Source organism: Penicillium antarcticum, assembly GCF_028974205.1.
Source record: "Penicillium antarcticum strain IBT 31339 chromosome Unknown utg000002l_segment0_segment0, whole genome shotgun sequence".
Classification (NCBI taxonomy): Eukaryota; Fungi; Ascomycota; class Eurotiomycetes; order Eurotiales; family Aspergillaceae; genus Penicillium; species Penicillium antarcticum.
In genome coordinates, this window is record NW_026695300.1 from 2645296 (window position 1) to 2673135 (window position 27840).

Below are 27840 nucleotides of genomic sequence, written 5' to 3' on the forward strand. Positions count from 1 at the left end.
TGATAGGAAAAAGTATATTCAGAGTATCAGAAAACGTCAGGTAACATCGTTATCAAGCATCTCTAGCCTGCAGCACCTCATCTGTTTCTGTAAAGACCAAGATCTTCTGTGATTCGGTGCTCTTCTTTCTCGGGTTAGGAGCATTAAATATATCCGTGAGCTCCTCGAGAGTCCGCTTGCATGTCTCAACAGCAAAGAAGTAGATAAAGATGGCTTGCAATATATTCCAGCCGGCCAAGAGGATATAAGTATGCCATTTGATGACAGCCATGGCGTTCCCCATTCCAAACTGGTTCACGAGCAACGCGACGTTAGTGAAGACTGAGTATACAGCCATTCCTTTAGCACGAGTTTCATATGCCAGGCACTCCACAGGGTACATCGCTTGCAATGGTGTCCATCCAATGCTAAAGGAAAAGCCGATGAGGAAGATAATCACGATTGAAGCTGTGGCCGCCGAAGTATCCTGCATTTCTGAGTACACACCCGTAGCGGCTGATAGCCCAGCAAAACCGAGCTGATTATTTGCAAGTTAGAAAAAAGACTAAGTTTCGAAAGACAGCCTGCAAAAGATGCACACTTACACCACAAGCGATAGATGCACCAAGTAGCATAGGTCGTCGTCGTAGGGTTGGTGCTAAAAAGCCACCCATATAGGCTCCTGCAGCAGAGAGAACAGTGAAGCCGAGATTGACATCCAGGACTCGACTAGCATCAGTGACACCAGCACTTTCCAAAAGTCCGCCTATATAGTAGGTTGTTACACCTCCCTGCGCCCACTGGCTCATGAAAGATGCGATAACAACACACGCAAGACGCCATCTCGCAGGCTTAGTGTTGATGAGCTCCCGAAAGTCCCAAGACCGCTTATCCGATCCTTGGATATTGATTGCCTCCTCATATTCGCGAATTTGAAGAGCAACAAAGGCGTTTTCACGACTACCCTCGCCATGATATTTGGTGATGACATCCCAGGCCTTCTCACTGTGGCCGTGGCTGTAAAGCCACCGCGGTGATTCGGGAATGAGCCAAACAAGGGCTACAACGAAGGAGGAGGAAATCAGTTGACACCAAACAGGAATGCGCCAAGCACGGGAGTCTGGATACACTAGACATCCTCGACAAGCGCCAGCAGCGGCAATAGCACCAACAAAGTATTGACAATTGTAAAGACCAGTCAAGACGTCACGATAGGCGGGATGGCTCATCTCGACCACATAGGCGGGTGCGGCGGACGTAGCAATAGAATATCCGAAGCCTGCAATGCTTTGTTAACAACGCGGTTTGGAAATATGATGTAAATAGAGTAAAGTCAGTGTAGCAGCTACATACCAAGGAAAAATCGACTGGCAAGTAGTTGATCCATATGATTGGCGGTGCCCCCAAGAATAGTTCCGAGAATGACCGATAGAGACCCAACAAACATGCCGAATCGTCGACCGAAGTTGTCGAGCAGGTAGCCAACAAAAAAGAGCGCGCTGACACCTCCAATGGTATACATCCCCTGGATGAGAGACGCCTGAGAGCCAACCAAGCCAGCCCCAAACGTTTTTTGAAACTGAGGAATAGGAAGCAAAGAGCCCATGAGCGAGCCATCAAATCCTAAACAAGGTCAGCATTCGTGATACATCCAGCAACATGCTGATTCTCTCTTACCGTTCAAGACCGAGCACAAATATGCTACAGCCATAAATGCGTATAGCTTTCGCATTTGCAGACTCCATGGATTTGGGGGATGAGTTCGTCTGGCCAACTCTAAGGCCATTGATCCCCGAAGGACTTCTACCCTAATCCCATCTGTGCTCTCCTGGTGATGAGTCACGCTTATTCCTTCTTTCTCAGATGTCCGAATAGGTTGTACTGGTGTTGTTGCTGCCATGATGCCGTTCCGAAAACGTCGTGTTGTGGTGCTTTATGTCATGAAACACGAACTTGAGGATGCCTCTTTGTGGGCATATCAATGGGGAAAATCTGGAGTGGGGTGGCCTATTTATGTATTTTCATTTTCTTCCCTTGTTTAGCAGCTCTGGCGTTGGTCTTCTCGCCCTTGTAGAAAGGCTATGTGATGATTCGCTGGTGATAGCGTTGCGGACCCTCTTGGCAAATTCAGACAGTTCTATGGCATGAGATCTTTTTCTCCCATCATGATTTGACGACCTTAACATCTAGGGAGTGGCGAAAATACCCCAGACGGAAGATTTGTAGATCGTTCCATGAAACCACGTGGTGATCCCGCTTTTCGATGATCATTCGATTTTTCCGCCTCCTCGACCAAAAAGCTTAAAGTACGCCTCCCATGTTTCTGCGTGCGATCCAACAAATCAACGGGAGCTAACTCCACCCACGGAATCCCATGGATAGACCTGGCTTTTTTAGCACGAACACGAACGCGGAATTTTTCCGAGGTTCGGTCTTTCTGTTCTGTTTCAGACAGTCCTGTCGGCTTCTTCGGCCCTTGAGTTATAAAGTAAAGGCCCACGACTCGAGTCCTTCAAAGATCAGTTATGTCCTCGGCCCCTGCGCCTTTTTGACGGATCTATATCTTCTTTCGTTGTCTACTCGAAGGCAATTCCTGATGCTTCTGTTTTAATATATTGCCAATACAATTTGACTCTTAGCAAGACTAGATCCTACAACCACCAAGGCATTTTACTTCAGTTTGACTGTTTATAGGTTTTCCAACCTAATAGTCCCACAGGAAAATTCGTATGCTCGTGTCTTATTTGATACCTGCTATGCTTCCCTTCGGAATAAAGTCAGAATATATTGAAACTTGTACGTTGCTGGAATTGGAAATGTCATCAGCCACGATTTACATACAGCATAATCTCTTGAAGGCCTTCACAGATACAGAACCCCAAGATTAATCGGGTTTACTTAGAAAGTTACTAAATGTAGAAAAGAAGCAGCGTTGAATCTTAGCCGATCTTTGCCACTTCCCACACAGATTGACAGGAGCAGGTCTAGTTGTATCATGGTTGTTGCCTGTCTATATAAAAGCCATTCGAGCTAAACACAATATAAGATATTCTGTTGAATTGCTTTTTTTTTTTTTTTTTTACACAGCAATGTTTATTATTCACCAGAAGAGTCTCATTCTCATACAATTTCAAGAAGCCACAAGATGCAGCTTCTTTCTATCTTTAGCGCTTTGGCCCTACCACCTGCAGTTATCTCGTCCCCAAAGACAGGATCCAGTCTTGCTGCCTGCGATGATGAGCGAGGAAACTACGTTATTTCTGGTCTCGGGGCTCGTAAGCAACAGGTCATTGGTGCAGGTGGCAACACCCACAACCTTGCTATTGCGATGTTGGAGACAGACATCATGACTACCGATTACACATACGGTATGCCCCAACGCCAAACAGTGGACCAAAATATTGCTAAGCTGTATTCTCATAGGTAACGGAAAGACTGGTGATGCACCAACTTTGGAATGTTCAAGCAAAATCCGTACATGTTGCACACCTCTGCGTCTGAGTTCTTGGGGGTTCTTGGGCAAGAGTGCCAGCCGGTTTCCGAAGGCGCGATTCTCAAGTTAGTATCCCCGTCCTTTCTGCTACTCGAGCCCGACGCTGGCTAACACACCCGGTCATTAAGCTTTGATTTGGGCAAGGATATCCGGGCCCGTCACGACGGCGAGGATAATTATGGCTATGAAGTTGGTTTTCTGGCCACCGCAATGGACAGTCCGGTGTTGAAAGTCCTTATAACTCCGATATTCAAAGTCAGTCACTCCTGCGATAATTACTACATTGATGATCATCTCAGCTGATTTCGTTAACAGGATACAAGGATGCTGTTCTGTGGATCCAGCAAATAGATTGAGAGCAGCAATAAGCACCAGAGTGATGATAATCGGTTCTGGGTCAAGGTCCAGACTATATAAGCCCCGAAACAACGGCTTGCCGGGGACGATAGCCTGTCTTTCTTTCGTCACAGGTCGGTTTCAACTCTTCTTTACTAGATCCAAGGAAGATGACGAGGGGAAGTCCCCTTACGTACCTAACTTAGCACTTGCGTGGTTTTTGGAATGAAGTTTCCCTCATCTTCAGATCTTATACAACTGTGATATTTCAATTTGTCATGCCTCTTGTCACACAACCACGCAAAATTGAGATATCTTGTATTCTATCCAAAAATGGGATGAACGTACTAGTTTCATGCAACCTTTAATTCCGACTATTGCCTCTTGTTTCTAATTCAAACTTGATATTGTCTATTACTACATGCTATGGATTGAGGTTTGTCGAGATTGTAATCATCTCTTGGGACTGTCCGCAACTTCAAGACCAACTAGCTGCCTCGTTTGTCCCTTGCAACTCTCACCTTGTACAGTTTAGGCTTACAGAAGCGGTCACGCATATACAGTCATTAGCGGTGAGGGTCAGGTTGTATAGGTCCATGTCTTCCTTACAGATATTGGTACCTTTGACGACAGGCATCGAATGATTGGTGAAAATGTCTGCAATATATAAGTTGCCTCCTGTACTATAGCAAGGCTCTACTACCTGTCATACACGGCGAGGCAAGGGATAAGGACCAGTAAGAGAGGATAGTAGAATAATATAGGCAAATTTTGATGTCCTTAGTAATGCGCTGCTATGACCAGAGGATATTTAATGGACTTGAATTCTGGCGCGCTTTTGGTTTTTGTCACACTATTACAAAGAAAATTTACTTCTGCAACTCCCTTTGGATATAAAACCCCATCTTCGCAATGAAGTTTTTCAGCCAGACCTTCTTCTTTCTACTTGCCCTGAGCGCAACAGCTTGGGCAGGTTGCAGGAGTGAGTTCTAAAATGCCCCCGAAAGCACGAGTTTCGCTGACATATAATGCAATTTCAAGAGGATGGTAACGCTTGTAGCCGCAACAGAGAATGCTGTTCCGGAACCTGCAAAAGCTCGTTGAGACTTTGCGGCTGATAATAAAATCTTGTTACCGAGGCGCTTGGCAACATTCAGGGTGGTCCAGCAAGGTCATCATATATGATTGTATATGATCCAGGCCTAGTGATTATTTGCCATGATTTAAGCTGCTCTGGATTTGACGACGAGACATAGATATACCTGCCGTTAACAAGTTCTGTCCAATGATGGTGTCATTTTCCCAGCTTGTTCGGAACTACATCTACTGTTTTTCCATGTTTCTGTTGCCGATCATGAAGTGACGGCCCATGCACTCCTTTGTATCCAGCTTTCTTTAAGAACAAACCCAAAAGCAGTCCATGGATGTTGATAAAACCTCACAATATCACCCCGTCATTTCCTAGCTTCCTTTATCTTCCTCTATTGACCAGTTAATATACTTGTTTGTATCTTGTTACCTAATTGAGATCATTTGCATTTAGCCCTATCATCTTTCAACGCTGCATAGCAGTCATTGTACCTGATTATCGCTCTATACAAATGGGTCGCAGCTCGACATGTAAACTTGAGACGGCCGAGAACGTTTCAAGTTATCTGTGATTTGAATTATTTGCTAGAAGTATTGATTTGGCTGTTTGACCTGAATGCTGTAAGAGATTGAAACCCTCCCACCCGGAAATATCACACTTTCAACAATTTCTGCTTCTAGTGAAGAACTCATGGATTGATACCATGGAGCACTTCTCACGCGGCAGGAAGAACCCAGGTTGTCACAGACTGACTGGGAACGTTACCACTCCATTGCTTTCCGCTGTTCAATGACACTGTGACATAGACATCATTGTTGAAAGTATTCTCAATGACGACCGTGCGAGATCCATCGGGGTTAAACGAAGCAACAGACTGCACACCTCCATTGGAGTAGGTATAACTACCAGTGCCACTCAGAACAATAGCACCAGGCGGCATGAACTTGCTAAACTGCGCCATCATATAGTAAGCAGTATTAAAGGTATATCCACCATTAGCAATAGTAACTAAACCCTGGCAAGTTGCACAGCCACCACTTGACAGATGAGGTCCGTCTTGGTCATTAGTACCTAGCGTCCAGGCTGTGACGCCGGATGCCCAGTTCTGAAGGGGTCCCATGGTGAAGTCAGCGGCTTGGTTCCATGAAGCCGAGGCCGGTGTCCAGCATTCGGTCATGTACTGCTTGATGTTCGGGTTTGTTTGGTGAAATTTGGTCAGGACTGTCCAGTCCACGTTGGTCGCGTAGCAGTGCCATGCGACCGAGTCGACGTACTTGCTTGCGCCGTTGATGACGTTTTGAGGATAAGATGTAACATCTAAATTCGATTTGTTAATAAATGCAGGCTTGATAGAAGTCTCTGATTCTGATTACATACCGGTGTTGTGATCGTATGCCCAAATATCAGTATCCAAGCCGGCATTGGCAAGGGCGGGTCCAATGTAGTTCTGAATCAACTGGGCTGACTCGTAATCAAACACATACATGGTGGGATACCCTCCCTGGCTATTCAAAGGCTCATTTTGAATTGTAATCGCGTCAACGTGAGCACCAAGCTTCTCGTATGCCTGGATGTACTTGACAAAGTATTGCGCGAAGGCACTAGCATACCCGGTGCTGCCGGTACCCGCACTAGTCAGATATCCATCGTTCAAGTTATTGTTGTTTGTATTGCCATCGATCACACCGTTGAGCTTCATCCAACCCGGTGCACTCCAGGGCGAACCGAGAATCTTCAGACTCGATTGCAGGGACTTCATCTTGGCTAGCATCGTGGCCATGGCAGTTCCACGGTCGCCCAAGTTGAAGCCGGCCAGGGATGGATCAGCCTTGTTTCCGTTATCATCGTATGTATACGACGGGTCACCGGACAGATCAGATGCTCCGATAGTATGTCGCATCAAGGCGAAATCGGCACCGGCACCGGTCATGATCTCATTGAGAAGTTGTTGCAGCTTGGTGCTAGACAAGGTGTTGAAGGAGCTGACTGTTGCATCGGTGACTGCGGCTCCGAAGCCTACAATTGTTTGTTTGTGTCCACTGGATGTATCATCGACCGTCAACTTCCAGGTCGATTCGGAGCCTGGACTGCCGGCGCCTTGGACGGGGGCTGCGATTGAGGAGAGCTTATAGTTGCCCCCGGAGTTTGAGCAATAAGCTGAAGCGGAAGCCGCCCGCTTTTCAGGGGTAGCACCAGTCAAGCCTGAAAGGAGCAAAACAGGAAGAAGAGAAAGATGCATGTTGGAAGTGGTCCCGTAGAAAGAAAGACGTGGTGACTTCTTTTCCAAGACTGACTAGCGTTGCAATTAAATGCATTTCACTGCGCAACAAAGACTTATTTATACCATTCCACCTAATATCGAGTATCGTAGACCATTTCCCTAAAACGTAGGCAGTGCAATTGCCGTGCAGAGCTAGCGAAGCTTAGAATCACAGAAACCCGAAACTCCGCTGCAAGCTGAAAATAATACTACAGTATCACCGACTAATGCAAGCCACAATCCCCATTTCATCAAGGTCCCTGAAGCTTGTATGCCTCATTACCCGGAGTCTTTGCCAATTTGAGGATGGTTCGCCTTTCAGCTTACTTTCTTCTTCCCCGCATTTCGAAAGAGTAGAGACAACCAAGCATTGCGAGAGTACTGCTGAAGTTTGAAAGTGCGAATGCCAGTGTATCATTGCTTCTTCGGGGTTGAGTTACTCTAGGCAGATGTCTTTAAGCTGAAACACTGCTATAAGCTGCACGGGCGTTACCTGAGGCGGTGATTTAGCGCGATCGCAGGGAACGAGAACGAAGCACACTTAGCCTAGTAGAGTATACCGCTTTAATCGGAAGCAAACCGTTGAGCAATGTGTTTGCCATTCGCTCAAACATATACTTGACACCTGAACCACGTTACACGGAAATAGGCGTCGAAGAGGCCCACAGAAGCTCGGACCATGGCCCTGTATGCATAAATTATGAAGCGATTGAGTTCCAAGTGGCCTAGAATGTGTGTATATTTTTCTAGTGATATGATAGAAAAGTCGCGAACAGTCGAATCACTAATTGACATGCCACTTACAAGATCGTCATACGTGAAAATCCGGCAGTGGACCCCTGCAAGAAAAAAGTGGGCGCGTGGAAGAATACAGAAAGCTGGTTTGGCTGAAACAAGTCACTACAGCTGGTATGACGTCAGCACGGTGGGAACAGGTCGTCGGTGAGTTCGAACCCCTCCGACTTATAACCCCTCCAAGGTTGATTCCTTTCTGCCTTCCTCAATCTTTAAATTATTGTCAAAATGAGTGGCCATAAGTTCCCCGTTGATCTCAAGCAGTTCAAGCAGCTGAAGCTGGACCCCAAGTCCACTACGCTGACTGCTGAGCAAAAGAGCGATCTGCTTCATAACATCAATGTCTTCAGAGATGCCCTGATTGCCTTTACGGCAACTGGTGCCGCTCGTGGTGTGTCCGGTCACACTGGAGGCCCCTTCGATACCGCCCCCGAGGTCTGCGTCCTGCTTGCTTTCATGAACGCCAACCCCAGCAAGTGGGTTGATGCTCTCTACGACGAGGCCGGCCACCGTGTCGCCACACAATATCTGCTGGCCGCATTGGACGGCAAGATTGAGCCCGATCACCTTCTGAACTACCGTGAGGCCAACTCCCACCTCCCTGGCCACCCTGAGCTTGGCTTCACCCCTGGTGTCAAGTTCAGCTCCGGCCGTCTCGGTCACATGTGGGGTCTGGTCAACGGTATCGCCATGGCCAACAAGGACAAGAACGTTATCATGTTGGGCTCCGATGGCTCCCAGCAGGAAGGAAACGATGCCGAGGCCGCCCGCCTTGCTGTTGCCCAGAACCTTAATGTTAAGCTCTTTATCGATAACAACGATGTCACAATCGCCGGTCACCCCTCAGAGTATCTTAAGGGCTATGAAATTGCCCGTACTCTTGATGGCCACGGTATGAAGGTTATCCGCGCCAAGGGTGAGGACTTGGACTCCCTGTACCCCGCCATGTGCGAGGTTATCAACTACAACGGTCCCGCCGCCGTTGTCGTCGACCGCACTATGGCCGCTGGCATTGAGGGCATTGAGGGTGAATGCCACGCTCACGATGTCATCACTGTCGATATTGCCCGCAAGTACCTTACCAAGCGTGGGTACAGCAAGGAGCAGCTCGCTTTCTACGATGAGATCAAGCCCGGCACCAACCCTCACACCTACAAGGGTTGCTCCAAGGACAAAGGCGGCAACCGTACCATTTTCGGTGATGCAGTCAACGGCATTCTTGACGGTCTTAGCAAGGAAGAGGCCAAGGCCCGCGTTATGGTCATTGACTCTGACTTGGCTGGCTCAACTGGTCTCAAGGCCATCGGTGCCAAGCACCCCGAGTCCTTCGTCGCCTCCGGTGTCATGGAGCGCGGCAACTTTTCCGCTGCCGCCGGTTTCGGTTTCGGTAGTGACGGCAAGCGCCAGGGTGTCTTCTCTACCTTCTCCGCTTTCCTGGAGATGTGTATCTCTGAGATTACCATGGCCCGTCTGAACGACTGCACCGTCCTCTCCCACTTCTCCCACAGCGGTGTCGACGAGATGGCCGACAACACCTGCCACTTCGGTCTGAACCACTTCTTTGCTGACAACGGCCTCATGGATGCTCCCATGACCTCCCTATACTTCCCGGCCGACGGTGAGCAGATGAAGGCCGTCGTCAACGAGGTCTTCTGGAACAAGGGCATGCGTTTCATCTTCTCCACCCGCTCCAAGGTCCCCTACATCCTGAAGGAGGGTACCGACCAGAAGCTCTTCGGCGAGGGCTACAAGTTTGTCCCCGGCAAGGAAGAGATCATCCGCAAGGGTTCCGCCGGTTACATCGTGTCCTACGGTGACATGCTCTACCGCTCCCTCGATGCAGTCGAGAACCTGCGCGAGCAGGGTATGGATGTCGGTTTGATCAACAAGCCCACTCTCAACATCGTCGACGAGGACACCATCAAGGTCTACGGATCTTCGCCCTTCGTCCTAGTTGTCGAGTCGATTGCTCAGAAGACCGGTCTCGGCTCCCGCCTTGGTACCCAGCTCCTCGAGCGCAAGCTCACCCCCAAGTTCAAGTCCATCGGTGCCATCAAGGAGGGATGCGGTGGTCTGTACGAGCAGATCAATGGCCAGGGTCTTGGTCCCGCCGATATCATCGCCGCTGTCAAGGAGGTCTCCGGCAACTAAGCTTAGATGTGTGACGTCTGATGTGAAACATAACGACTTTTTGATATCATAATAAAAATTTCTCTTGTTCTGTGTAAATCGGTTTTACGTCTTCCCAATCCTTCCTTAATTACTCGATTGTTTTGTTTTAGATCTCGCCTAGTCCCCGAGGAAAAGAATAGTAATGGAAGTTTAGTTTGAAAGGACAGCCCTGCAAGCTACTGAGAACTTTAGACCCAAGAGACTACGATTGAGAGCTTAAGTTCACCCCATGGTACTCTTTGCTCAACATCGCCCAGAACAAGAGAAAAAAAAAGAGATGAATGTTTCGGCATAACTGTTCGTCTCTAGCGAACAATGCCAGAACATCAGGGTTGCAATGGATGCGAGATCCAGCGGTGTTCTCCTGCCATGGATTCAAGCCCGCATCTACCAACATAGAGAAGATGTCCACATTGTGGCCTCGCTTATCACATTCACTTTCCACGCGTTGCGCCAGGGTACGAAGAAAGCTGTCACCATTATGATCGATTTTGTGATTATCATACTCGGCAAACATCTTCCGACAGTCATCAAGGTTTAGAGGAGAATAAGACGAATAGCAAGTGTAAGTGATACCAGGCTTCTCTGCCGTAACAGAATAGGAGATAGGCATCCTGCCTTCTTGTCCCGCTGTTCAGGGTCACATTCAGCACCAACAAAGCGCTGGTAGAGGTTAGAAGCTACGCTGAAATAATCAATCCCTTGATCAAATTCGATTTGATGCTCTCGGTGCGTGTTGCTCCATGAGAAAGAACCCCAGTTACACAACAAAGTGCCGTTCGACCATCTGGTAGAGTATTGTAAAGATCCGCGTCAGCATCCAGCAGAGCTTCGATCGTTACGTGATAATGAGCTCTGTGGGAAGGTTATCCTGCATAGCTTTCTAGAGCACAGCATAGGGGCATGAAACCGCCAGAATTCACTGGGGAGTGAACGGCCAAAGTCTTAATGAGCTGTTTGGCAGCAACCAAGTTCCCAAACAGCATGGCATGATGTAAAGTATTTGATCCTGCGTTGTCAACGGGATCAATGTAAGCACCTGCCTGAGCCAGCTCCATGGTGGTGGATGCTCCATGGTGGCGAATGCTCCATTGTGGTGGGATAGTGAAAGTCCTTAGAATACAAGTGCATTTGGCTCATACAAGCTCTCCTGAAAGGTGTTCTGCCTTCAGAATTGAGCAAATTGAGGTTGATGCAGGTTGCCAGAATGGGTTTTATGATGCCGCCCTTGGCACAGATCTCAGGGAACACAGTAGATGAGCCATTCTCCATTGGATCAGCCCCGTGCTTCAGGAGAACAATAACATCCTCGCAACGCCAATCTCCTACAGTGATAAGGTTAGTAGATGGATTATCGGTTCCTGAAGGACTTCGATGTGATCATCTCGGCATGCATATCGGAGGGGCGTAGTCTTTGAGTTCTGCTTTATATTTGACAACCTCATCCAGAGAATGACAATAAAGCTCTTCATTCATGTCATTGTGGGTGGTCGTTGTAGCTTTACCTCCCACTAATATCAGTGCACGCAGAGACTCGACGTGATTAGAACCGATCGCCTCAAGCAAATACTCATATCCGTAACCGCAGTATGTCGCTAGCCATGCTGCAAAAGCACACTGATAATCTGAAAATCGAGCTCAGCTTACTCAAGGGTCGCGCAAATCAGTAAATATGTGATCCTAGGAATTAAGGCAGGGCTAGGTTCCGCATTTCTTTATCTTTTTCCAATTACCAATGACATTGACACTTTGAGAATAGCCTAGAAAATAACCTAGAAAATGTCGAGTTTTGAAAGTATGATCTCTTTCAAAAAAAAAAAAAAAAAAAGAATAACGAAAAAAAAATCCCAACTGCCTCATAACATAATAAACGGGCTCTCTAGTAGGTAACTCCATTCCCTGCTTGTCTAGACCCACCCCCGTTAGCTTCTTGCTCAGTTTGCTCCTCCTATGAGTAATCCCATTCCAGAGCGGCTTTAACCGAAGCCATGGCAGCAAAAGATCTGCGAGCCTTAGTCCCGATTCGACATGGCGGCAATTGACGCTTTTCTAGCTCGCCAGGGTGTTCCCCATATATATCCGCGTTTGACGCTGCTGATTGGCCACTCTCGTTTAAATAGGCTTGGCGTATAGCCAATGAAGTCAGACTAAACCAGAAAGGGCATTAATTTTGTACAATGTCGAAGCACGCAATCTTGCGAATTGATTAGGATAGGCTAAGGTGACATGATCGAGGTCAGGTTTGGGATACAGTAGCATTCCGAGATCACAGTGAGAAAGCCTTTATAATAGTCCGTCTGCCACTCGTTGCGTCGATATCTGTATTTCTTTTTTGTTCCGGTGGTTCGAGATCAAGCTTATAATAGGGTTCTCACTCCCGTGTCAATCTTGACCAACCAAAGCCAAAGCATGACCGAACAAAGTTCTGCCTCGTTATCCTCCGAGGTTATCCCTCCTCAAGATGAAAAGCGACTCTGGTATCGCTCGACACTATTCAATGCGTGTATCATTGGAGGCGTGGGCTTCATGGCCCCGGGCTTATGGAACGCCATGAACTCTCTAGGCGCAGGAGGCGCACAGTCACCATTTTTGATTAATGCAGCCAACGCACTGGTATTTGGTCTGAGTATGTGACTACCCTTGATCAAAGATTGGTTTACAGTGCTGCACGTCTGACTTTCCATTTCTAGTGGGATTTTTGTGTCTTTTCGGTGGCCCAATCGCCAATCGTATTGGGTTGAACTGGACTTTGATGCTTGGAGCTATCGGATATCCAATTTATTCGTGAGTACTTTTCGCTACGTTAGACGAGAAGGTGGCTTACTTATTTCCAGAGCCGCTTTGTATACCAACAACCGCTATGTATGCACTTCATGTAAATCAAGTGTGGACTTATACTGATTGTTATATATACAGGGCAACGTGTGGTTTGTTCTTGTTGGATCAGTAGCCTGTGGAATTTCGTGGGTCGCATTTCTATTTTCATGTAGAAAGAATGCACTAATTTAGCTTCTACAGTGCTGGTCTCTTCTGGGCTTCCGAGGGCGCCGTTGCGTTGGGATATCCGGAGCCAACGAAAAGAGGCAAATACATGAAGTGAGTTCTTTCTCAGCTAGAAGCCCTGGTAAGTCCTGGATGATCAATTCGCTGACTTAATCAGTATCTGGCTCTGGTTCCGCACAGGAGGTCCATTGCTGGGCGGTGCTATTGTCCTTGGATTGAACCAGTATGTTTATCTATTCCAACATGTAGAAATGCCACTCACATTCATTAGCTCGGGGGATGCCCACAGCAAGGGAAAGGTCGGATACGGTATGTTCTCTCAACATGAAATTTCAAAATGGGCTTTTATCATCTAACCATTTTTATCAGAAACATACCTCATCTTTGTCGCTCTTCAGTGTCTGTCGGTTCCTCTAGCCATCTTCTTATCGCCACCTGAGAAGGTCCAGCGCACGGATGGAAGCAAGGTCAAGATCGTTATACAAGGATCATGGCGTGCTGAAATGGTCGAGCTCTGGAAGGTCTGCAAGAGAAAAGAGGTATGATTTGTTCAAGACATGAAATGGTAGACATGAGATTGACTTCTCCAGATCATTCTGTTACTGCCTGCTTTCTGGGCCGCATACTTCAACCAATATGTTGGAAGTAAGTTTATGCTAACCCCCAGTTTCATGCTTGCATTGCTAATTTTATGATACAGACTTCGAGACCTACTATTTCGGTGTTCGAGCTCGCGCCCTTATCGGATTTGTCGGTAATTTCTCCAATCTGATCTCTTCGGGTATTATCAGCAGATTCTTGGACTACAGCGGTATCTCGATCAAGAATAGAATTAAGTACAGGTGTGGCTTAATGGCATTGTATTTCAAATTTACAGCTTGGCTAACTGAAAAAAAGTTTCTTTTACGTGATCGTCATCCATATTATTGCGTGGATCTACTGCTGGGTCGTTCAAGAAAAGTACACCAAGAACCCTCCCATGCTGGACTGGGCCGACAAAGGCTTTATTGAGGGCTTCTTCGTCGTCATGCTGTGGAGTGAGATCCTTATCAAGACAAGGACTATGGTTCGATGCTAACCACCCTTGTGACAGGTTTTTCTCAACAGGCCGCGCAGAACTTTCTGTACTATCTTCTGTCTACCATGACAGACAACATTTCCGAACTTTGTAAGTCGAAGCCCCCACAGCCTGCTTTCAGGTGACTCATACTTTTTTTTCAGCTCGATTTTCTGGTATTCTCCGTGGACAGGAGAGTTTCTCATAGGCTGTTTCTTTTGGCATCAACACTAGGGAATGGCATGGTGGCAGAGTCCCACTTGCCGTCAACACTATCCTCCTCGGTAGGTGCTTTCCATAACATTCTAATCGAAAGCAATGCTAATCCTTTTTCTCTCAGGTCTCGCCATCTGGCCTACGTGGTTGGTTGTTCGGGATCATAAGCCCATTGAACACGATAAGGAGGCTACTCAGTTGCCTCACAGCAAGGACGAGGAGCAGAACACAGCCAGTTTGGGTGACAAGGAGACATATGTTGTCAGCGACGCTGTTGCTACAAAGTGATCAGGGAGCAACATGCCCTCCAAAATTGTCTGGGTCTGCAGTCGGGGCATATATAGCTCATATACAATGACAAGACACTGGCGGGGCCGAAGGTCCGGACAAAATACAGATGAGCCAGGTAACATATGAGGCGCGTTCCTGTAAGTCATTATCTACATTCAGTGCAGAGAGAGGTAAATAGTACCGTACCGTACCGTACCTTTCTATGAGAAAACAGGAAAAGAAATCTCTGTCTAGTTCTCAGTATCCACTTCGTAGACTGTCTCCACACAAACCTTATATAGTGTAGTAAACACCCTATAAAGTATAAAGAAAACCCACTAAGCGTATATTAGCGTAAAAAGGGTAAAAGAAAGCAAGATACGCCTATCTCACGTCCTCGATATCAAGAGTACAGCAGACGGGTTCACTAAGGCACTTGCCAAGCCTGCTTTCGAAACCTTCCACAAGTTCTCGCATTGCAAGCAGTATTTTGAATCGACCAATCATAAGCGAGCATTCAAAGGGATTATCAGCTTTCAACCTGCTGGTGACTGCTCAACGATCGCATACGCTTATATAAGGGTATGATATATACAGCCTAACCGTCCATCTATTCATGGCAATTTTATATCGAAGCTGAGGGGTCTTCCATCCGAAATCAGAAGTATCTTACAACTGAGCACGTGTAGCAACGTCCCTCCGGTGGGATAAATAACACTGAATGCTCTGCTCTAATGCGTTCATGCACCTCTTTCTAATCCTTCAATCGCAAATGGCCCGACTTTCTAACAGACGAATGCGCCAACGTCCCCTGCTGCTTGGAACTGAGGTGCCATCAACCGCTCCTGTTGCATTGCTTTTTATAACTTCGTCTCTCTCTCCCTGAGAGCCTTCAATCGCGCTACGCATCTCCATCTTTTCTCCCACTTGGGAAATACTATTTTTACCATAGCCAATGAAAATGACCATATAGCGATGATCTATACAGTACATCGCCCGTTAGATTATCTGTTTGGGCGAAATGGATTCATCGTTGGAACCTGAATTACATCGAGCAAACTATTCGGTTGCTAAACCAGTGGCACACGAAGTTCTAGCAAAACTTATCGCGCCAACGAAGCTCACATGTGCATTTGATCCCCACCATCAAAAGCGGCTTAGCGTCGACTAGGGGAGCAGCCCAAAAACAGCGTTCGTAATCCTGTCATATCCTGTCATCCTCCATAATTGCTATGATGGCAGAGGCATATTCAACTACAGGAGATTACGGGATTAGAACCCTTTACGAACCTGAGAATGCAAACGTCGAGTAAGATGCCATCCCCGGGCAGAGTCCAACATGGCTAACTACAATAGTATTGTCTTCATTCATGGACTGACGGGAAATCGAGAAACGACATGGTCTTTTAAACCGACAAAACAGTTCTGGCCACAGAATCTGTTACCAAAAGACCTTCCAACCGCGCGTATCACAACCTTCGGCTACGACGCAGACATTATTGGGGCGCTGAAGATCGCGGGCTCAAATACCATACGCGACCATGGAAAAGCTCTGGCACATGAGCTAGCAGTTTGGCGGAAAAGAACCAAGTCGGTTCGTATATCAAGCGCTTGCCTTGTTCGTCATGCTAATTACCCATGTCAGAACCGTCGCCCTCTGATATTCGTGGCACATAGCCTCGGGGGTCTTGTGACGGAACAGGCACTCCTGATCAGTCGCGGAGCAGCCCAACAGTACTACAAAGATATTTTTGAGTCCACCGTCGCAATTGCCTTTATGGGGACTCCACACTTTGGATCCAACAAGGCCGCATGGGCAGTACCACTTACACGTTTGGCCAATGTCCTTCGTACGGCGAATAAAGAAATTATGCAAGTACTTGCGCCAGGGTCCGAAATGCTCGCCAATCTCCAACAAGAATTCCATTCCATGCTAGAGGATTACCGCCAAAATCATGGCAAAACGCTGAAGATATTTTGCTTTTACGAAGAGGTTGAAGTGACAGGAGTTGGAAAGGTATCTTCAAGCAACAACACAATGATATCTGCCTCTTGCTAACGCCGCATAGATCGTGCCTGACCACTCGGCCATCCTTTCATCTTATCAAAACCGATCTATTCATGGTAACCATATGCAGATGACAAGGTTTAGTAGCCATCAAGATCCCGGATACAAGGCAGTGAGCAGCCAGCTATGGATATGGGTAGATGAACTCGAGAGTGAACAAGACCAAGTTCCGGTCGAGGCAGCAAACCCTCGAGCGAGATATTTGATACAGTCAGGCGGAGGGCCGGTGATGATGGGGACTATGAGTGCAGGGCGGGACTTCTGTTTCAACAACAATTTCGGAAAATGATGTCTCAACGGATAGCCTCATCGATACGAATAGTCTTATCTCATTTCTTTTTTTGATCAATATCGCGCCCACCAGTGGACCCTTGAATTTGGAGTAATCTCTTTTCGTACTTGGGACGGAATCCATCCGCTCCTGTGGTCAAGTCTGACACCCCGAGAAAGACATGCAATGCGGTTCTTAGCGCTGACATAGAAAACAATTCTGTGCGGCTGAAATCTACCATTTGACTTTGTAGCTGAGCGCGTCGTCCATCCATTTGATTGGGCGCATCAACTTGGCGCCCAAGCCCCCCGCCCCTTGCCCGCACCCTTGACTCGTGACCTGTTTAGCGGCCTGAAAGCCCGGGCACAGAAAAACACTCAAGTTCCCCATCTCTCCCCAAAGGTATGACTTGTTCTTGATATGTGTCCATGGTTCGCGAGCCAAGTCTACAACTTCGACCTGGGCCATATCATGTCTCCGCCAACAGCGCAACTTGAGGCACAAACCTCTAACTACACCTATACCCAGGGCGGTGCGGTAATTAGCAATCTGACTGCAAGTAGAGACATCAATATCAGTACGGGCAATTCACTTTCATATATGTGCTCTGGTTATGATAATGCTTGGACAGATGGGTGAACACTAATACTAAACTTGGTGATTATCAGATCATATCACGACTATCCGCCCACTCGCACAAAGTCTCTACCATTCATGTTTCAATTCGTCAGATATCTTCAACCAAGCTCGAAATGACCTTGGTCTACTCGTCTCCGTCCTTGATGTCACACAAAAATATATCTCTGATCGTCAATCAAACGACGCTCAAAGCCCGGAGCTTGATAGGGCACTAGCAAGCTGCTATGAAGTGTTGACAGATCTGTCTCGAATGAAGGAGCATTTTGATAGCGTCGGCTATCAAGCCCAAACAACATGGGAGCGTATGGGATGGAGTACTGACGAGCTGGCGGAGATGAGAGCGAGGCTATCAATATGTATCCAGACTTTGAATCTGCTGGCCACGACTGAGAAAAGGTGAGTATGAGATAATCGTTGCGACAACAAGCTTTGTTAACCAGAACTACAAGAACAGATACTCAGAAGCGAATATCCAGCGCATATTGGAAGGAATTTTTGAGGAGATCCGATCTGGCAAAAGAGATGGATCAGCTGTTTCAAGTTTCATGGGCGACACCGTCGCTATGACCGAAAAAGAGAAGTGGAGGGAAATTCGCAAAGAATTACAGACCGTCGGAATAACTTCTGAGATGTTTTCTCGACACATCGAATTCATCAAAGGCACAATTGCAACTGCTGTTCATGAGGGTGCCCTCGGGGATAGTGTCCTCGGGAATATCTACACTGAACTACAACACAATTCAGATTCCAAACCATTTCCCGCTTCAGCATCGCGCAAGCGGCCCTCTACCAAAAAGAAAGCGAGCTTAACTCGACTTGAGGCGAGCGAACAGATGAAACAGAAAGAGCTAAATGACTCCAGACAAAACCGCGTTCAACTAGAAGAAGTCCTAGGGGCTGACAGAAAAAGGCCCAGTCGGATCGCTAGGATGCTATATGCGGTTTCTCACGATGTGAGCGATCTGTACCAGGCTATTGACAGTAGCAACTCATTCAACGTCCAACGACTGGTTGAAAAAGGCGCAGACGTTAGGAAAGGATTGGACTTTGCCATTAGGGGTCGAAATGTCGCAATGGTAAAGCACCTCGTGGTCTACTTCGGCGGGCATTCCGCTGCGATAAAAGAAGCTTTTGAGCTTGCTGCAGAGATGGCGCACCGGGACATGGCTCGTGCTATTCTGGAGCACATGGATGATGCCGGCAAAACACACGCAATGATGCATTCGGCAGAGTTTGGATACAGTTGGACTGTTCGAATTTTCAAGGAATTCGGCAAAGGCCCAAATACATACTTGAACGGAACGACAGCCCTGATTCTGGCTGCCGAGTATGGTTATGTGAATTATGCCGAGGTTCTCCTGAAAAATGGGGCGGATGTCAACCTGCAAACGGGAAAGTACCTGTCGTACACCACAGCATTCGGGGCCGCCATGAAGAATTCCTCTCCCTCGCTTAGATTCAAGATGGCGAAACTTTTCATATCGTACGGAATTGATGTTCACGGTGGGAATGGCTCTCAGTCACCGCTCACAATGGCGCAGGCATTGGGTCAACAGAACATTATTAAGCTTCTGAAAAAGGCCGGGGCTACTTATTGAAACGACTTTGTGACTTTTATTTTGCCCATGGACGAGAAGAAGTCCTTACTAAGCGGTAAACTTGTAGTTAGGGCGGGTGACCCTAGCGAAGTCTCAATGTTGTGTGTCGGGGTTCACCAATTCTTTTCTTGATTCGTCCACCCTCACTCCCTTGCCGCTCTAATCTTCAGTCCCTCCAGCCCCTTCAACCAGAAGTCATTTTCCCTTCACCCAAGTAAGGCCATTTATACCAAAGATATGCCAGAAAGTGGACTCTGCTCCTTCTGCTTCGTCGAGAGGCTGGAGATGATGCAACTCACGTGTGATTGGCATTTGCTTTTCCTATTTCCATCTTACCTCGCCTGGAATCTGTGATCACCCACGCTGAGTGGACAGTCGTGCCGACCGACGAACCGGTGCAGAAGCGGACGGGTCTCGCAGTAGATGAGCCCCTGCTAATCTGGCTGAACGACGAGGCCCACCAGTGGGAGACGGTTCGCGGCATTGTGGCAGTCACAAATGGACCAAATAACTGCACTAGCTCGGGGTTGGTTGACAAGTGCACCGGCGGGTCTTGTCTGAATCCGTGAGGTGACCAGTCAGTATGGTCCGATGTAGGGCGTTACCTAGAGGCTGACGATGTCTAACGCTAGCCCGGATGTTCCATGACTGATAGAGAAGTCATTCTAGAGCGATATGGTACTCGTGCCTAGTTGCGGACGGCGGCTTTATACCACCGCTGGTCAACTTGGTCGGCTTGCTGTTGCCGGTGTCATCTCACGCAGAGGAAATCTCTGGCGAGAGTGGTCAACTCTTGATGGCCGATCTTGGTGTCTTCAACTTTGATCGAGTTCTTGCATAGGTCGCCTTTTTTGTTTATGCCGCAACAGGAGCTAGGACGGCCACTGGGGCTGGCCTCTATCTTACAAACAAGGTACGGATTCCAAGGCAGCATAGATACCAGTGAGGTGGTCGTCAAAGGCAACAACTACTTGATATTGTGAGTGGTGTTGACAATCTTTGTGGTGTTCCCTCGCCAGCTTTATATGCCAGCGCTGTAGGCTCCTTGCCTCTATGGCTATGTGGCCGCTGGTATAGAATGTTTCCTTGAAACAGTGGGTATGTCGAAAACGGCATTCGCATGCAGTATGCGCTGGTATACGGCCGATCAGTGGCCTTCGCGAAGGGATATCATTCTAGATCACTGCTATAGTTAGCTACACTTGTGGCTGTCGACCGCGGTGCCATGCATTGGCGAAGGGACTGGCTACTGCGGTGAACAGCAACGTCGGCAAATGCTAAGAGAAATTCTGGGTTGCCCATGGAATTTCGAAGTGCGTGATAGGACATGACCCACTCTTATAGTGCTAGATACGAAAAGTCAGTACTAAGAAGTTTAGGTTTCTAGGCCATCGACACACTACCAGAAACTAATTTGGGAATCCGGAGTCCGGAGATATATGCTTTCGCGCTTGTCTGAAGTAGATAAGACTATTGGAATATTCCCATTTAACTTGATTTGAAAGAGTTATGACGAATATATATGTATCACGGTCATCTCATACTCGGCAGCGATTGTGTCAAAACGCCATATAAATAATCGGACATAGATGATCCAATGATATCGGTAACTTCCATCAACGAATTCTTCTCATCTTACTAATTTCCATGTCGAAGATGTGGGGTATTTTGAGCAAGTCATAATGTGATGATTCACGTACCTTTCTATAGAAAACGCGTTGGCATGGACTTAAAGTGCAATTTTGGGAAGGTCCCACTTCGAGTTCCACTTTTCCTCTCCCCGCGCCGCGGAATTTCCCACGTCACGTCTCAGTCGACATGAACTTGCTACAGCCGTGGTTGATTAGCAAAGCTCCTTGGCCTCCTGATATACCAAGCCAGACGGTACCGGTCTGTCGCCTCGGACGTAACCGGGAAACCCCGCGGGCGCTCACCTCAATCATTGCATACCCAAAATGGAGAACGGACATGAAAGGCCTTATCGGTCCCACACAAAGCCCGCATGCATACCCTGCCGCCGGAGGAAATCGCGATGCAAAATTGAGCCACACTCAGAGGATTGTCTTATGTGCCGTGTGCATGGCACGGAATGTTCATTCCCTGATGGCCGAGCGAAGAGGACACCTCAAAAAAGGCGTGCCTCCGAGGTTGCTCCGGTGCTACCATCTCCATCACTAAGGGCACCTGCTGCATCTGCTCAGCCGCTGGGCGTATTCCCCCTTGTGGCAGCTTCGCCTCAGTTCTCGGTTCCAGCACAGGGTCAAAATGATCAGGATACACCTCTCTCTCTTGAAGCCGAAGATGACAATCCACACATCCTCGGTCCGGCAGTGACTGGAGACAATCATGTCTTGGCTGATTATCTATCAAATATTTCAGGTGGACAAGGGATTCGCGAGATCCGTCCCGTTGAACCTGGCAGCTCTTCGTCCCCTGTGATTTTTACAAAAGTACAGAAAAGACCATTCGGTCTGACTTGGAATTCCAATCCAGCCCTTCATAAACTGCAGATTATTGAAAAGCTCGTTGAACCATGGGGCTCACACCTCATTGACCTGTGAGTCTAAGGCACTCCTTGACTCCGTGATATTTCCGGAACTTATCAAAAGTAACGGCGTTTCATTACCTAGTTATCTGAAGAGGATCAACCCCTGTCTACCCTTGCTTGATGAAAATTCGTTCCGAGCCCAATACGCTAATGCTAGACATCGTATCTCACCTGCCTTGCTAGCATGTATTTATGCCCACATGCTGACATACTGGCAATACGATCCTCTTTTATCGCGTGAAAGATGCCCGGACGTTCGTTTTGTCTGGAATCTTGCCATTGAGGCCTCCTATTCCGAGCTACACGCTTCTGCTGGAATTTCAACCATCAAAGCCATTCTACTAGATGTAGGTGGCCGACCAACAACGTCAATGACAGGCAATGGTGTCAGACTTGCTTCAGCAACTGCCTTGTGTCATTCATTGGGGCTAAACCGAAATCCATTACCATGGGACATTCCCAAAGCTGAAAAACATTTGAGAATGAAGATATGGTGGTCCATCTTACTTCATGACCGTTGGTAAGTCTCATCAGAAGCTCCGATGGACCTGCAAGATATTGATAGTCGTGACCATACAGGTCCAGCCTAGCATATGGCACGCCCCCTCATATCAGAAGATCTCAATACGATGTGCCTTTACCAATACCCGAATATCTGACGGGTTCGGAACGAGATAGCGATGCTAATGCGGTGTTTATTGAACTTATGCACCTGACAGAAGTATTGGACATCTGTTTGGAGCACGTATACAATATCCGTACAGCAGCAGATCCTCCAACCAAGAACCTTGAGCTAGAATTAAACAAATGGGTGGATTCACTCACTGGGAACATTCGCAGGATTGTCATTCGAGGCTCGAATCTTGAGACACCCGGATCCTCAAATTTGCGGCTCGCATATCTCGCAACGTGCCTTCTCCTTCGACGAATTGATTTAGACCGGGAAAGGAAATCACAAGATTCCAACGGAGAACAGATGGCAAATCGGGTCATGGAAGCCCGCAGAACGGCTGAAGATATTGTGTTTTTGGTTCAAGAACTGGGCGAAGCACAGCTGGGGGACTTTTGGCTACCTGTCGTTGCATTCACATTCTCATCAACAGTGACATTCCTAATCCGTTGCGCACTGGAGACGGAGCAGGCGGCTGGTCTATCACAAAGCACCTCACTTCGAATGGCGAATGACTTTTTAAATTCTTTGCGGTCGCACCAGAAGGATTTTGGGTGGGACCTTGCTGATATCTGTTTAGCGCAGCATTCGGATGTCATTGACAAGCTGTTGAAATCGGGACCACCGGCAGTGGCTTCTGATGTGGCAAGCGTTGAGTTGGGTCACCATTTCATGCCGGATATGTCGTTTGTGGACGACATGTTTCCTAGCATTTGGGATACCCTACAAAGTATATAGATAGGATGGAGCACGGAATGATTGCGTAACAATCATCTATCTGCAGGTATATGGAGAACATAATTGAACAGTTTCTCTCCTAAGTCTGGATCGTTTTCGCGATCTATGTAAGTGGGTCTCAAGTTGTCCGCGGTTCCGCGGCGAAGAAGCAGCAAAGACATGCAGCAACTTAGGTTGAAATGTGGCGAGTGTGCTGGAGGTCAAAACTCCACGCGATAAGATACTAAAGAGCCCCATGTCGCATTGAATGAGGGGGTGCAAGTCAGACGCATCTATATCGTTCTACAAACTATTCATCCCAACATGGCACCCGGCATCATTGACGATAACAAGGTCGCTACAACCTCTGAAGCCAAAGATAACGGCCCTCTCTTATACAAACATGTCAACCAACAAGACCTCCAAGAGAAAACAAGCCAGTACCTTCTGAAATACGGAACCGAATTCAACCAAGATGTCATCTGCGGTAGCAAAGGCCTATACGTCTACACAGCATCAGGACACAAGATCCTAGACTTCACATCAGGACAAATGTCCTGTCTCCTTGGCCACGGCCATCCAGAAATTGTCAAAACAATCACAGACCACGCAGCCTCCCTGGATCACCTCTTCTCCGGCATGGTCTCGCCGCCAGTAATTAGCCTCGGCGAGCGCTTGTGCAACCTACTCCCCGCGGGCCTCGATAAAGCATTCTTCCTATCAACCGGAGGTGAAAGCAATGAAGCCGCCATCAAAATGGCCAAAGTCTACACCGGAAAATTTGAAATCGTCGGGCTGGGCGCTAGCTGGCATGGCGTGACTGCCCAAGCGCTAGGCGCTCAATACCACTTCGGTCGCAAAGGCCAGGGACCCCTGATGCCGGGGATGCTGATGCTGCCACCTCCAAATGGATATCGCTCTGTCTTCCGTCGACCTGACGGATCTTATGACTGGGAAGCGGAGATGGAGTACGGTTGGCGAATGATCGATATGCAATCGTGCGGCTCGCTGGCTGCTTGTATTGTTGAGTGTATCCAGTCATCAGGTGGTATGCATGTCCTGCCACCTGGGTATTTAGCCGCGCTAAAGCGTGAATGTGAGAAGCGTGGTATGCTTTTGATTGTCGATGAGGCGCAGACGGGTGTCGGTCGATGCGGTGACTTGATGGCTATCAATCATGAGAATGTTGTGCCTGATATATTGACGCTTAGCAAGACGCTTGGTAATGGATTGCCGTTGAGTGCTGTTGTGACTAGTGCTGAGATTGAGCGTGTTTGCGTTGAGCGGGAGTTCTGCTTTTATACTACCCACATCAATGATCCGCTTCCCGCAGCTGTTGGTGACAAGGTTCTTGAGATTGTCGTGCGCGATAACTTGGTTGAGCACTCTCGTGCTATGGGGAAGATACTTCATGACAAGCTGAATGACTTGAAGAATAAGTATGCATGCATTGGAGATATTCGTGGACGGGGTCTAATGGCCGGTGTTGAGATTGTTGAGGATCGACAGACGAAGACCCCGGCATTAGCTTTGGGCAAGGCTATTGGTGATCATGCCTATGAGCTAGGCTTGTGGGCCAATCTAAGCAGCCATCCTAGCTTTGGGGGCGTCTTTCGCATTGCTCCGCCAATCACTATCACTGAGGATCAATTGCTGAGTGGCTTGAAAGTCTTGGAAGAAGCATTTGCTGTGACTCCTGGTACCATGCTATTCTAAGTCATAGTTGATTGAAGAGATTTCAAGTTTTCTCTTAGGCCTACAATCCATGCAAACTTAGATCAGCGGATGATTTGTGTTCTAAAAGGAATGTCATGCTACTATATACATCGTTGCCTAACTCGACATGTTGATATACCTATTTCCTATGTATCCTCCGACGACATTTGGCCGTTAAATTCAACTCGTTGGGTTGGACATATGTTTGTGTTGCTTCCTAGAGAGGGTGGAGTTAGGATCCCGGTGAGCATAGAGAAAATGGGTTACCATCATTCAGCCCATGTTGCTCGTCATGGTATTCATTCGACGACGTAGTAATCGAATAGCAAAGCTCTCCAAACCACACCGTGTCAGGATCTTTCATAATGCAATGTTTCCGCGGTTGTCTAATGTTTTTGTTGTACTCAATTAATGAAGGTAGCAATTTCGATTCAGAATGAAGAAGGAAAAGAAAGAAAACCCAGGACAGGCGTGATATAAAATAGACGCTAGGACACGAGGGACACAGGCGACTTTCAGGGACCGCATGGCTGCCTAACCTAAGCTTGTTTCCTGTCACATTTTCGACTATCATGCCAATAGCAATACTTGTTGTTTTAGCGATCACCATGACGAGATGGAGATGATTGCATTCGGTTTCCAGTACCCTCGAACCCCCATTCGCAGAGTTCTTCTGGGGCTTGCAGCAATCAGCATAAGAGTGCCTACTGCGAACACCAACCTAATAGTAGCCAGGAAGCTTCGGCGGTTTACTATTCAATTTAAATATAGATGATACCATTTTCCACAGACAATGTTCCATGGATGGGACTAGGGGCTTTCCCGAGGTTGGTAAAAGTATGAGCGCATTGAGCTCTTATTTATTGAGCGAGAAAGCGGTGCTCTCCATAGGTGATCCAGGTATCGTGCCAGTGTCAACAGAGGATATCTAAATTTCATTGCCTTCCAAAAGGCCCTGAGCCGAAAATAAAGATACCGAAATATAAAGTAAGAAAATGATGGACAAGGACAGGTAAGAAAAAAACCAAGGGTATTTATTGTAGAGATAATCACACATATCGAAGTTCAATGTTCAAGATTCCTCCAAGGCCTCATTATGTTGCCCGGGACTCTTCCGGGGCTGGGTTTCCGTTATTTGCTTTATTCCAAGCGTCATCGAAGGCAGAATCAGCCAATGGCTCATTCGAGGTCGGCTCTTCAGACTCGATCTTCAGTGATTCCTCAATCTCATCATCAATCACTTCAGGCTCGGTCTCACGTTCAACAAGCACCTGGGAAAAGGAAGATGATAAAGGTTCAGTATCAACAAGATCCGTTTCTCTGGCAGTTGCTGTCGCTTCCGCCTTATCCTTGGCACCGAGAAGCTCCAGATCAAAGTTCGAGCTGTAGACCACGGCAGAGAAGGCTTCGAGCTCACGCACATTCTGGTCCATAGCGACCAGGTACTCATTTGGAGCGTGAGTGCCGTTCCCAATCACATGTGCTTGACGGGCCATGACTGCCAGGAGGTTGGCAAGCTTTGTCTTGCGGTCAGCGTTGGCAGCCAGAGGGATAACTGTCGCGACGGAGTCGAAGGACATAGGAGCAGTCTCGGGTACAGCGGTAGGCGCCTTGAATGCGTCGTTGGCACATCTTTGATCGATCAAAGTAGAGAATCCTTCGTTGTTGAGAAGGGTCAGGACGTAAGAGAAGGAAGGCGATTCGATCAGATCGGCAGTCTCATCCAGCAAGTGTCGCAGCTTAGACGCTGTCTGGGATGAAGATGGGTCTGCTACGCCTTCAACACCTGACTCGCGCAGCACATATTCCTCTTCCTCTGCTGGGGGCAACAGGCAGGACAGCCACTTCTGTGAGCGTCGCTCATCTTCTGTGCTACCTTCTACCTTCTTTCTGATTTGCAGGGTCAGCTCGGAAAGCTTGGCCAGGCTGATGTCTTCGCGTGGGTTTAATGGTCCGAATACTTCTTTCACGGCAGTTTGGACGGTTCCCATCAAGTCTTTCCATCCGCGGTGAAGTAACCACCAGCTGAAGGCGAGGTACCGACGGTTAGTTTCAAAGTCATCGCCCAATGTTTGGGTGAGTTCATCATCGTGGTCTTCCAGGCTGATGGTTGATTCGTTGATAGGCGGTGTAGCGAGAGAGATCACACTGGAGAGATAATTCCGGCGGCCGAGAAGGTTGAGTTGGATGCGAGTAAAGATGGTGAGCAGAGAGAGCGTATAGATCAAGGTAAAAGACCGAGTTATAGCTATAAATAATTAGTCTTTGATGCACTCAGGCACATGGCCAAGAGGACACGAGGCAAGACTCACAGCTGATCTTCACCTCATCCCACAACTGAGTCTTGTTCCGCTTAGGTCGGGGTTGTCCCTCCGAGTCCACGGGCGACTCCCCAACCTGGCTGGTATGCACAAAACTCTCACTCTGGAAGCTCCGATCATCTTCCGGCAAACTGGGCGATACCGAGCTGAAATCCGAGCCCGTCGCCTCCCCGGCATTCAACCGAGCCAATCTTTCCGCCCGCTTCTTCTGCAACTCCTTGGTTAATTCCTCAACTGGGAGAGCCTCGATGATGTTCTCGGTGGCAGTTGGCAACAAGGCCAAAACGGTGTAGGTGCAATCGGTCTGGTTTTGTTCAAATCGTCGGCGCAGGCTATGACATCGTCAGTGATTCCAATCCTGGTGAATCTGATCGGTGTGAACCCGCCCCAAGCTCGCGTGCTTGCTAGCGAGGTGACAGGCCGTCACCGAAAACAAAGGACACTGACTTTTCGCGAGCAATCCGGTCACTACTCATACGTTCCCGAGCCTCGGAGATCTTGGATAGGACATACTGTCCGGCCAAGTAGCCAGCTCCTATCACCCCAGCCCCGATCGCGAGACCCTTGCGATTGCGCTGGAACCAGCGCTTCGTCGCCCCGATCATGTTGGTTGTGTGTGGT

At 47.9% G+C, this 27840-nt stretch overlaps 11 protein-coding genes across 11 annotated transcripts; 7 read left to right on the forward strand and 4 right to left on the reverse strand.

The window, feature by feature from the left end:
* Positions 1-52: 52 nt before the first annotated feature.
* N7508_001974 (uncharacterized protein) lies at positions 53-1879 on the reverse strand (the record flags this gene model as incomplete). The annotated part of the gene is made up of 4 exons (XM_058460040.1): positions 53-517; positions 585-1258; positions 1333-1602; positions 1657-1879. The coding sequence occupies 4 exons, from the start codon at positions 1877-1879 to the stop codon at positions 53-55; spliced, it is 1632 nt and encodes a 543-aa protein (XP_058323572.1).
* Positions 1880-3124: 1245 nt separating this feature from the next.
* On the forward strand, positions 3125-3542 carry N7508_001975 (glycoside hydrolase family 134 protein; the record flags this gene model as incomplete). The annotated part of the gene is made up of 2 exons (XM_058460041.1): positions 3125-3347; positions 3403-3542. The coding sequence occupies 2 exons, from the start codon at positions 3125-3127 to the stop codon at positions 3540-3542; spliced, it is 363 nt and encodes a 120-aa protein (XP_058323573.1).
* A 2071-nt stretch (positions 3543-5613) lies between these two features.
* Positions 5614-7137, reverse strand: N7508_001976 (glycoside hydrolase family 30 protein; the record flags this gene model as incomplete). The annotated part of the gene is made up of 2 exons (XM_058460042.1): positions 5614-6215; positions 6276-7137. The coding sequence occupies 2 exons, from the start codon at positions 7135-7137 to the stop codon at positions 5614-5616; spliced, it is 1464 nt and encodes a 487-aa protein (XP_058323574.1).
* Positions 7138-8181: 1044 nt separating this feature from the next.
* Positions 8182-10104, forward strand: N7508_001977 (uncharacterized protein; the record flags this gene model as incomplete). The annotated part of the gene is made up of 1 exon (XM_058460043.1): positions 8182-10104. The coding sequence occupies one exon, from the start codon at positions 8182-8184 to the stop codon at positions 10102-10104; it is 1923 nt and encodes a 640-aa protein (XP_058323575.1).
* A 358-nt stretch (positions 10105-10462) lies between these two features.
* On the forward strand, positions 10463-10666 carry N7508_001978 (uncharacterized protein; the record flags this gene model as incomplete). The annotated part of the gene is made up of 1 exon (XM_058460044.1): positions 10463-10666. The coding sequence occupies one exon, from the start codon at positions 10463-10465 to the stop codon at positions 10664-10666; it is 204 nt and encodes a 67-aa protein (XP_058323576.1).
* A 325-nt stretch (positions 10667-10991) lies between these two features.
* N7508_001979 (ankryin repeat s-palmitoyl transferase) lies at positions 10992-11183 on the reverse strand (the record flags this gene model as incomplete). The annotated part of the gene is made up of 1 exon (XM_058460045.1): positions 10992-11183. One exon carries the CDS (start codon positions 11181-11183, stop codon positions 10992-10994), a length of 192 nt encoding a protein of 63 aa, XP_058323577.1.
* A 1351-nt stretch (positions 11184-12534) lies between these two features.
* N7508_001980 (uncharacterized protein) lies at positions 12535-14689 on the forward strand (the record flags this gene model as incomplete). The annotated part of the gene is made up of 14 exons (XM_058460046.1): positions 12535-12751; positions 12816-12909; positions 12960-12987; positions 13042-13088; positions 13144-13221; positions 13286-13351; positions 13400-13437; positions 13498-13667; positions 13719-13773; positions 13829-13970; positions 14026-14165; positions 14222-14327; positions 14420-14469; positions 14526-14689. The coding sequence occupies 14 exons, from the start codon at positions 12535-12537 to the stop codon at positions 14687-14689; spliced, it is 1395 nt and encodes a 464-aa protein (XP_058323578.1).
* Positions 14690-15906: 1217 nt separating this feature from the next.
* N7508_001981 (uncharacterized protein) lies at positions 15907-19247 on the forward strand (the record flags this gene model as incomplete). The annotated part of the gene is made up of 8 exons (XM_058460047.1): positions 15907-15980; positions 16028-16265; positions 16317-16688; positions 16741-16795; positions 17264-17412; positions 17539-17587; positions 17679-18045; positions 18104-19247. The coding sequence occupies 8 exons, from the start codon at positions 15907-15909 to the stop codon at positions 19245-19247; spliced, it is 2448 nt and encodes an 815-aa protein (XP_058323579.1).
* A 1955-nt stretch (positions 19248-21202) lies between these two features.
* On the forward strand, positions 21203-23203 carry N7508_001982 (uncharacterized protein; the record flags this gene model as incomplete). Its single annotated transcript, XM_058460048.1, has 3 exons — positions 21203-21804; positions 21878-22315; positions 22375-23203. 3 exons carry the CDS (start codon positions 21203-21205, stop codon positions 23201-23203), a joined length of 1869 nt encoding a protein of 622 aa, XP_058323580.1.
* Positions 23204-23506: 303 nt separating this feature from the next.
* Positions 23507-24898, forward strand: N7508_001983 (aspartate aminotransferase family protein; the record flags this gene model as incomplete). The annotated part of the gene is made up of 1 exon (XM_058460049.1): positions 23507-24898. The coding sequence occupies one exon, from the start codon at positions 23507-23509 to the stop codon at positions 24896-24898; it is 1392 nt and encodes a 463-aa protein (XP_058323581.1).
* A 1094-nt stretch (positions 24899-25992) lies between these two features.
* N7508_001984 (peroxisomal biogenesis factor 3) lies at positions 25993-27824 on the reverse strand (the record flags this gene model as incomplete). Its single annotated transcript, XM_058460050.1, has 3 exons — positions 25993-27146; positions 27211-27551; positions 27667-27824. 3 exons carry the CDS (start codon positions 27822-27824, stop codon positions 25993-25995), a joined length of 1653 nt encoding a protein of 550 aa, XP_058323582.1.
* Positions 27825-27840: the final 16 nt, after the last annotated feature.